The sequence below is a fragment of the Vitis riparia genome, chromosome 18 (assembly GCF_004353265.1).
Source record: "Vitis riparia cultivar Riparia Gloire de Montpellier isolate 1030 chromosome 18, EGFV_Vit.rip_1.0, whole genome shotgun sequence".
Lineage (NCBI taxonomy): Eukaryota > Viridiplantae > Streptophyta > Magnoliopsida > Vitales > Vitaceae > Vitis > Vitis riparia.
In genome coordinates this window covers 27,994,977-28,005,959 of record NC_048448.1, presented here as the reverse complement: position 1 = coordinate 28,005,959, position 10,983 = coordinate 27,994,977, and the positions used below count along the sequence as shown (strand labels likewise).

General features: G+C 30.2%; 1 protein-coding gene and 1 long non-coding RNA gene across 3 annotated transcripts; one reads left to right on the top strand and one right to left on the bottom strand.

Annotated features, from left to right (window-relative positions):
• Positions 1–502: 502 nt before the first annotated feature.
• Positions 503–3,248, bottom strand: LOC117907301. Its single transcript, XR_004649983.1, has 2 exons — positions 2,494–3,248; positions 503–790 (listed from the first exon to the last, which is right to left on the bottom strand). It is a non-coding gene; the product is annotated as an uncharacterized LOC117907301 (long non-coding RNA).
• Positions 3,249–7,027: 3,779 nt separating this feature from the next.
• LOC117907298 (laccase-15-like) lies at positions 7,028–9,901 on the top strand. 2 transcript variants are annotated; one of them, XM_034820799.1, is made up of 6 exons: positions 7,028–7,165; positions 7,401–7,552; positions 7,812–8,056; positions 8,149–8,277; positions 8,569–9,500; positions 9,667–9,901. In XM_034820799.1, the coding sequence occupies exons 1-6, from the start codon at positions 7,064–7,066 to the stop codon at positions 9,742–9,744; spliced, it is 1,638 nt and encodes a 545-aa protein (XP_034676690.1). In that variant the 5' UTR covers positions 7,028–7,063; the 3' UTR covers positions 9,745–9,901. The 2 variants fall into 2 exon arrangements, with proteins under 2 accessions (XP_034676690.1, XP_034676689.1); XM_034820798.1 differs by having other exon boundaries at positions 8,569–9,519; positions 9,666–9,901.
• Positions 9,902–10,983: the final 1,082 nt, after the last annotated feature.

The window sequence follows — 10,983 nt, the reverse complement described above, 5'->3', positions numbered from 1 at the left end:
GGTGTTGGAGTTTATGGTTATTAATCCCTTTCAAATTAAATAAAAAATAAAACATTGTAATCATAGAAGAAAGTGTGTAATCTCTTTGGTCATTGCAATCACTACAAGAAAAATGGGAAACAATGACGTTTTTTAAGCGTCAAGAAAGGTAAAAGATGACGCTTCTCTAAAGCGTCCTCTTCGGCCCTATCATTGTATGTCTTAGGCAACAATGACCTTTTAGGAATCGCCATCTTTGATAAATACTTTCAATGATGTTTAAAGAAGCATCATCTTTGGATAATGTTAACAACGACACTCGTAAGAAGCGTCAACTTTAAACATTTTCTAGTGATATCATTTTTATGAAATAAGCAATCTTGACATTTATAGAGGTGTCATATTTAATAGATTTTATCCATGACACATTATTTTATATCCTATTATTAAAATAATGATTTCCTATATAATTAAATAAAAATTAAAAAAGCCCCAAAGTTAAACTAAATTTTACTAATAAAAATATTTTCAAATATTGATATGCAATTCAAACCATTAATGTAACTTCATACTTACATACAATAATTACATACAAATTTGTTAATTATATCAAAATATTTCAATAACAATTTCTAATTCTACAAAAGAACAAATATTAGTGCAACAACTATTAAGATCTATATTCTATAAAAAAAAAATAAGATCATCCTCCAAATGACTTTGATGTAATCTTCATGGTTTTCGGCATCACTACCTCCTTCAACATTATGATATATTTCTTGTCTTTTGGCCAACCAATTTCCTTTGAAACCTATAAACAAATACAAGGAGAATAAAAAATCTCTCAATTATAAATGCAAAAACCAAAAAGTGCAATTCAAACTAAAACTCTCACAAAAATCTTAAAGGAAAAAAAAAAACACAAGAACCAATATAAAATGAAAAGTAGAAAAATTTGAGAAAATTAAACAATAGAAAAAACACTAGTTCTTTCTTTTTCTTTTTTTATTTATTTATTTTAGTTTAGGTGATTCAAGAGCAATAGAAAAATAAATTTCTAAATGGGGTTTTGAGATATTTACCAAGAACTAAACTGTAAAGAGCATTATTAGTTGATTTTCTCCAATAAAATATATTTTATTCATCATTCTTCTACCTAAAAAACAAAAAATCAAATATATAATCCAAAGAACAAAACGTAAATAAAGTTTCAAAGGGAAATTTTATATATTATGGAAAAATGTAAGAAAAAAATATTAAGGAAAAAAGTAGAAAAAATGTCTAAAGATTTTCCTCTCAATTTTCATTGAATAGAGGTAGGAAATATGCATTCATCTTAAATTTAATAATTTTCCCATGGACAACCAAGCAATCTTACATTTTTTTCCTTCCCTTTTTCCTCTTTCTCCCATTTCCCTCAAGCTTTCCATGAACAACCAAACAATCTTATATTTTCTTTCCTTCTTTCTTCCTCTTTCAACCTTTCCCTCAATCTTTCCATTAACAAATTAACATAGTCTTCATATGTCTTCCTCTCTATCTTTCTTTCTCTCACAACTCCATCTCTCCTTTTCTTCACTTTTTTTATCAAAGATATCTAACCAAACAACCCTCACTTCTTGCCTTTTGCCTAGCACCCAAAACAACTCTCCTTCTCTCACAACTCCTTCCCTCAATTTTCTTCCCTCCCTCTATCAAAAATCTTTAATTGAACAACCCTTGTTCTCTTGTTTCCTCTTACCTAGAAAATTCTCACCCTTTCTTCACACTTCTACTCTCCTAAAAGAAAAATCCTAGCCTCTCTTCTCTTCAACGAATCACCATTTTTCACTCCCAAAACCAACTCCAAAATAACAAGGTACAACTTGAACCAAATGAAATCAAACCACAAAAACTCAAACCAACTTGTGAAATTAATAAAACATGAGGTAATTCATGCATGGTAGGTTATGCAAAATATTAAAATATAAAATATTAATGGAATTACTATTTTTACTTATCATATAATTGAGAATATATGATTAAAAAAGTGTCAAAATGATTTTTTTTTTTTTTTTTTTTACAAGAATAGAATAAGAATCTAAGTCATCATGGTGATGGATTTGAATCAAGCACTTCAAACTAACTCAAAAGTTCAGTGGCTTTATTACCTCCCATGAACTTCTCAAGCTCTTCAAGAATGCCTTTAAGGGAAGAAATAATAAAACTAATAATAAAAATAATAAGCTAAACAATTGATTTAAGCACTTGGCTTCTCATGGACTAAGCATCGAACACTTGGTGGATGCAATATATCTATAATTTGTCAACTGATTGAGAATATCTATAATTTGAACCAATTAAGATCTTCATCTGGTTGATTAAATAAAAGAAGAAACTACTCTAATTTGTTAGTTAGCAAAGCAGGTGACATGAAAAGTAGACAAATTTGATTTATATCAAAAATAGTAAATCACTATAAGATAAACACTAGATAAATCCAAAATTAAATCTAGAATAATGGAGAGATCTCACCAAACATAACCACTGTTCTTGGACTGAAATACCATTTTTCCAAACTCCAAATCCAATCTCCACTGTTAGAATGAAGATCAATGTGTCCTGAATGTGCTCCTAAAATTACAACTCAATCGGACTATGAATTGACCTCGATCAAAGCTAATGATCAAAACAGTCCGGAGAGAAAAGCCCACCAAAACAAAGGTTCTATTTTTGGTTGAAAGATGACTTTCCAAAACTCTAAATCCGATCTTCATCGTTAAAATTGAAGATTAATGAGCTGTGAACCTCTCCTTCAAATTTCAACTCGATCAGACCATGGACAAAGCGGCATCGGACCTTTGATAAAATCTGGGCATGATGAAAAAAACCTGTATTTTTCTCTCTTCTCCTCTTTCTCTCTAATGACTGTCCGAAACTCCAAATCCGATCTCCATCGTTCATATTGAAGATACATGAGCCACGAACCTCTCCTCCAAATTTCAACTCGATCGGACCACGGACGAAGCGGGATCGGACATTTGATGAAATCTGAGTATGATGAGAAAAATCTGCGTTTTTCTCTTTTCTCCTCTTTCTTTCTAATGACTTTCCGAAACTCCAAATCCGATCTTCACCGTCCAGATTGAAGATAAATGAGTCATGAAACTCTCCTCCAAATTTCAGCTCGATCGGACCACGGACGAAGTGGATTGGACCTTTGATGAAATCTGGGCATGATGAGAAAAACCTGCGTTTTTCTCTCTTCTCTTCTTTCTCTCTAAAAACGGTGGCTCTCTCCCTTCTTTCTTGTCTTCCAAAAGTTAGGGTTTTCAATGGAGAGTGAAAATTTAGGGTTTTCAGTAAAGAAAATGGTAAAGGCTTATTGAAGTATGAAATATGTCTTTTTCGTCCCTTCTTTTCTCTTTTTATAAGACTTTATAACAAATTCCAAAATACCACGCATGTCCTTTTTCAATAAATTAAATATAGTATTCTTTATTTCATCTTCCAATAATAATTTTTATATATTGAACTCACAATGAATTTATATTGTTTAATTATTTGATATTTTAGGTTGATGTTAGTTTAATTTGAATATTGATATTTAAAAAAAAACTAATTTAATAGAATGAGCTTATTTCCCATAAATATTAGAAAATTTTTATAAATATTCTTATTGCATTTAGTTTTATTGTGAGTCTAATCATCATTAAATTAATTTAAATATTAATTTATTTCATTTTAGTTAAATAATTTCAAATTTATATTCATTAACTATAAAACCTTCTCAAATAATGGGTTAAACCCAATAAATGTGGCCCAAGGCCCGAACAAGTGCTCAAAATAGGGCACTTTTTTGTGGTCCACACATAAATTAACAAATTATTTTTAAATGAAATATAAGATAATTTCTAATTTAATAAAAATGAAAAATAGTTTATGAAAATAGATTGTATTGATACAAACTATAAAAAAAAATTAATATCAAATAATAAAAAAATAATTTATTAGGATTTATTTTATTTATATCCAATTTTTTTAAAAAAACCTTAATGTAGCAACTTTATGTCATTAATATTAGTGTCAATTGACCATAATTAATTTATAGAATAAAATTCTAATATCAAATTTTGTATAAGTTAACTTAAAAGCAAAAATTTTAAAAGTCAATACAACTATAACACTTCTTAGAAGCATGATTACATACCCATCAAATAATGATGCTTATAATAAGTGTCAAGGTAAATAATAAAACTATAACACTTCTTATAAGCGTCATTATATACACAGTTATAAGGAAAAATACCACATCAAATAATAACACTTATAATAAGTGTCAAGGTAAATAATACAATTATGACACTTCTTATAAGCGTCATTATATACCCTTCAATAATAATGCTTGTAGAAAGCGTCATAAAATAAAGCGTCATTGTTTCCCATTTTTCTTGTAGTGAATGCATGGTTACTATATAATATAATGAGGTTTGAGTTAGTCATAGGAGTGATTGAGCTCACAACTTTGACACATATTATGTTAGACATGGATCATTAATTAGATAACTTTACTAAATGACTTTTATAATCACTCATAGTAGGAATTTGTCTTGACATGTTCCTTTTTTAGGCTTAAACATTCCTTGTACAGTATCTTATAAGCTATGTGAAAACTCATGTCATTATCATCGAAGTGACTTAACTCACTTAAAGGTTTTTTAAGGGACGCTATCTATTGACATTTGTCACAAGGGCAATGAAGTTAATGCACTCACGACATTCATTTAATTTATTTTCACTTGTTTAATTAGACTCGAATTCACTCCAAGTTGTTTGTATAACCTTTCTATCCTTTGAGGGACATTCAAATGCAAAATGACCCTCTTCACCACATTTAAAACATTCAATTTTTACCGATATATCATTAGTTGGAGTTTATAGATATATTAGGAAACATCAATGAAAATTCTAAGCTATATATATATATATATAATGTTGGAAATAATTCAAAAAATGATAGAAAAAATAATAATGTATATAATGAAATTGTTTTAAGAAAAAAAATGATATGTATATAATAAATTTGTAATCTTAGACAATAATATACAAAATTGTGAAACATTAATGCTAAAATGATAAAGCATTAAGTTTATATATATTGAAGGATATAAAAAAAATGTTGATATACATTTTTATTTTTTATTTAAAAATATTTATAAATTTATTTTTGTCTTATATTTAATCACTATATAAAATATATAATAAGATAATTAAAATTAACTTATTTATAATAATTTCATTTTAATTAATTTATAATTATTAATATACAAAAGATATTGTGCAAGGCCACGCTCAAATCTTGATAGTGTGTTGTTTTAATAGCTTTAAGAAAGGAAATCCACATTGAAAAGGGAAAACAAAATAATAAATAATGTATTGCTATGTGACATCACTATTATAAGGTTGTTATGCTTCACTTTGGTAGGTTATGCATGGGCTATCTTTGGCTAATCAAAGGCCCACCACCATGATTAAAATTTTTGAAAAACTTTGGTATTTTAAATTATTTAATTTATATTAATGAAAAAATAATTTATTAATTTTATTTATTTTTTTATTTATTGAACTGATTTCGAATTATTTGAGCCAACGATCAGATCGATGGAGCTGGACGGTTATTTAAGAATCAAACGGTTAACACCCTTTTCATTTTGGGCAAAATCGGCCAGAGCGCCTATCATTTGCATCCTAGCATTCAACACCCTCTTTTTTATTTTGCAAAATGGGACATTGCCCATGGGCTTCACCACTGTTTGCTTTATAATGAATGAATGAGGCTTATAACGCTCTTTCTTATCTCCTTTTATTTCCTGTATGGGATCATTGTAGTGGCTAATTTAAAGAAAAATAAGCTTGGACAATAGGTTCAAGGTAAAATTGTTGGACCACTTTGTTACTCTTTTGTTGATGTTAAAAATTATACAAAAAAAAAATAAATTACATATGTTATTTTAAAAAATAATATAAGTAAACATATATAAGATTATATAGTACAATTTTTCTTTTATTTTCAATATATTTTTATATTTAAATATTATAGATGTTTTGTTTAATAAAATTTAAAATACTAATACATCTATATAAAATTGAAGAAATAAATGTTATTAATTTTTAATTTTATATATTTTTAATTTTCAAAATTATTTTTAATTTTAATAAAATATATATTATATATTTACAATATTATCAATTAATTTGATCACAGTTAAATCATTGATCCGACCATTAAAATCTGTTTTTAAAACATTATTTTAAAGTTTGGGTTGGATTAAGGTATCTAAGCCAACTAAAACCATTTTAATCAAGATATACATATTATACGAACAAATAAATTATAGATTGCATTTGTTTTGAAAAATATTTTTTTAAAATCTATAATTATTTATTATTATTATTATTATTATTAATAAATTGCTTTTTACTGAGAAAAAATATACTATGACTCCCAATAGATGTTTTAAGTGATTCACAATACACAAGGGGTTGGTATTCTATTTTCAACTATTTACAAAATATATTTTTGTGTTTTTTTTATGGAAGGTTCTGAAATACCAAATTGGGAAACAACTTTGTCCCATCCAGACGAAAACAATAATCATGTTTGCCAAAATCATCGGTTTAACACTATTGATTATCTTAAAAAATAATTTTAAAATAATTCTTAAAAGGAGTTGTCTATGAAAAACAGTTTATACGCGAGGCCAAAATAACGTGTGAAAGAATATTTTAAATTTATTCTAAAATAACGTGGAAGTAACAATTGTTAGCTTTCTTCACGCATTTGGTTTATTTTAATTTGGTAATTGATCAAATATCATTATTATATATAGTGGTCCTGCTCATTGAAGTGGTCAAAGAACATTAAAAACCAATACACATTCAAATCACTTCCTCTTATATTGACACGTGGAGAGGAAGTATTGTATCCCGAGAGAATTATCATGACTATATAATGAATCACATATGAAAGACATACAACAAAAGTAGTAAGAAAATTGAAGGAGTTGTGTTTAGGAAAAGAGAAGAGGCTTTTATTCCAAAGAAGATGTCGCTGATCATGAAGGTTTTCCTCTTACAAATTTTAGTATTTCAACTTTTTGGTGGTGGCATCCATTGCCAAGCTTCAACCCGTCGGCATACTTTTGTGGTAAATACTATATATGATTTTGGCCTTAACGTCACCTTCTGATCATAATATTTAGGAAGCAGTATGACTCTCATTTTCCCTCGTAAGACCCCTTACCCTGGTGTCGTTGAGTCGTTCATGCATGCTATCAATTTTTAAGTGGTTATACACTTGCATGAATGGATCAATGCAACTATTCATACATGTAATATTTCTTTTGGGATGAGGTTGGTGGTTAACTTTTAATTGGTTGCAGGTGAGGGAAGCTTCATATACAAGGCTTTGTAGCACCAAGGACATCTTAACAGTAAATGGACAATTTCCGGGACCAACTATATATGCTATGAAAGGAGAGACGATCATTGTTGACGTTTATAATAGGGGAAAAGAAAATCTCACCATTCATTGGTAGGTCTTGAGAGTGTCTCAGAGAAAGAGCGACGACAACATACCTACATGGCATGCATTCTTTTATTTCTAAGAGGGGGCTACAATATATTGCTTTGCAAATAAAGTCAAATTTAAAACAATACTTTAGGGTTATTTGCTTTAGTTCCATTGAAATACAATTGATGCCGCTTGTTACTATGATAATATGTTGTTGCATGCCATCTTTTGTTAGTTTGAAAATAAGTACTAGTTTTAACGTATAGTTATTGTTTTGCAGGCATGGGGTGAACATGCCTAGATATCCATGGACAGATGGTCCCGAGTATATCACACAATGCCCAATTCAGCCAGGGTCAAAGTTTAGTCAGAAGATCATCCTTTCCTCTGAGGAAGGCACTTTATGGTGGCATGCTCATAGTGATTGGACCCGAGCCACCGTTCATGGAGCTATAATCGTCTATCCCAAGAATGAAACCAAGTATCCTTTTCACAAACCTAATGCAGAAGTTGTCATCATATTAGGTATAAGTATTGTTACTTTTAAATGTTAATTTACATATTATGAATTAACCAGCAAAGCAAAATCTAAAATTATTGGAGTTGTTGAAATGCAGGACAATGGTGGAAGATTGATGTGAATGCGATTCGAGATAAAGGGCTTGCAAGTGGAGTTGACGCCAATGCCTCTGATTCTTTATTGATAAATGGACAACCCGGTGATCTACTTCCATGCTCAAAATCAGGTACAAATTAAGTTTAACTTCCCATTTTAAAATTGTACACGATTTCATTTTCTTGTATGTTGACCATATTACTTTTTCTTATTAACTAAAAAAGAGGAATACAACTATGAGGATGGTAGAGCCATGATTTAACACATGAGAAAAGGCTAGTCTAAATCTAATTTTGAACTATGGAGCCAAATTTACACCCCTAATCAATCAATGACTTCATAATTGGTGGATCCTCATGGAAACTTTTTCTTTTTTCTTTTGGCTAGTCATAAGTATACAACTTTCCCTTTCTAATTACAGGCACATTCAAGCTAACGGTGGATCATGGAAAGACCTATCTACTTCGCATAATCAATGCTGCCTTGCACGAGGCTCTCTTCTTCTCCATTGCCAAGCATAAAATGACAGTGGTTGGAACAGATGGTAGCTACACGAAACCATTGACACGAGATTTTATCACAATATTTCCTGGCCAAACCTTCGATGTCTTACTAGAAGCTAACCAACGCCCGGATCACTATTACATGGCAGCTATAACTTTTTCCCTTGCCCCGACAGGTCGTAATATTTATGATAACACAACCACCACAGCTATTGTACAGTACAGGGGACACTACACTCCATCTTCACCTCCCTTCTTGCCTCATTTACCTGCATACAATGACACAAATGCATCAGTTCAAGTCATGGCCAGCCTCCGAAGCTTAGCAGATGCGGAACATCCTTGCAATGTCCCATTAAGCACGAGCACTAAACTGATTTACACTGTTTCTTTAAACTCGTACCCATGCGTCAATGATTCATGTTCAGGGCCAAATGGGACGCGGTCTGCCGCAAGTATAAACAACATAAGCTTCCATACCCCTACAATTGACATACTGGAAGCTTACTATTATAACATTAGTGGTGTATATGAAGATAAATTTCCTAGCGTTCCACCAGTGGTGTTTGATTTTACAGCTGATTATCTTCCATTACTCTATCAATTGCCGAGCACCGGAACAGAAGTAAGGGTTCTCGAGTATAACTCCACAGTGGAGCTTGTTTTTCAAGGGACAAACTTGGTTGGAGGGGCAATCCACCCCATGCATCTCCATGGACACAGTTTCTATGTTGTTGGATGGGGATTTGGGAATTTCGATGAAAATAGGGATCCTATGCGCTACAATCTGGTGGATCCTCCCCATCAGAATACCATCTCTGTTCCTAAGAATGGTTGGGTTGCAATCAGGTTCGAGGCCTCCAACCCTGGTATGTTGCAAGCACTCATGTCCTCTATTTAAAAAAATAAATAAAAAATACAACCTTTGAAACTGCCAACCTGCATACCAAGGAAATAATTTTTCTTAATATTACAATTAAGTTAGGTGTAATGTTGTGTATTTTCTCTATTACAAGAGTGTGGTTCATGCACTGCCATGTAGAAGAACATCTGACTTGGGCTATGGAAACTGCATTCATAGTGAAAAATGGTAAACACCCAGAAGCTCAAATGTTGCCTCCTCCATCTGACATGCCACCATGTTGAAGCTGCAAAGAAATAACATGCCAAAGATTTCATTGAATATTCGTATTATTCAGCTTTCATGATTTATTTTCTGTTCAATAAATACAATGCTAAGATGCCTCCCAATGCCATGTCTACAATAGATATATCTTGATTTGACAACTTTTGGCCATTCCAATTTCTTTGGACATGATAAAATATCATGTTGTATTAGAAAAGTTTGAAATGGGATAGTTTAAAATTATCTTGATTTGACAATTTTTTGACTTATCCATATTTTATTCAAATTCCGTAGAAGGTTAGGTATCATATTAATAATTAAAAAAATTATAAATGATATAGTTTAGAGTAATCGACTTATTCTTGCATTTTAAAATTAGACTATGATATATATGGATACTTGTGAAAAAGGTCATAAAATGGTTTATTTAATTTTTTTTACTTTTACATCTAAAAATATTTTACAAATAAGATAATTTTTATGAAGTCTTATACAGTTGAGATAAAGTCGGTTCTTTTTTATTTATTTATTTTAAATTAAAATAAACGTTTTTTCCTAAAGTTAAAATAATTTGTATATAATTTATATTTTTACCTTCTATTTTAATAACAATATCACAAGATCTACACCAAGATAAAGGAAAAGGAAAAAAAAAAATCACCCATTTCCATTGCATGGGCACAAATTGAGCCTAACCCACACCGAAAGAACTCCAAATATGTTTTTTAGTGATTTGATTACTTTTCAACTCCTTTTTTTTTTTTTTTTACATTAACGTAAACCCTTTTTTACTTCCTTAAATTAAAATAACTAGTAAAACAAATCTATGGTTTTTGTAAATTAAAACGTAGGAGTTGATCATTTGAATTTATGGTTTAGAGAAAAGACACTTACCAATTAACTAAGTTGTTGCAAACCAAACCCTCCAAGTTGGCAGGAAGGTTGTAGAGTCATGAGTGGTGTGCTAAACAATATTAAATAATAAACTTTGGTTTTATGGACTTGGAATATTCCAGCTGACATTCCAATGCTATTGAATTAAGAAATAAATTAATAAATTATTCATTGACTATTGTCTCATTTTCTTCGATCATCAGTTGTTGTGGTTGGAGTTGAAGAAGCAATGCATAAAAATGTCAGAAGCGAAGAAAGGTGGAGAGAGGCCAAAATTTCACACTACCTATACCTAATAGATAGAGTTAAAAGG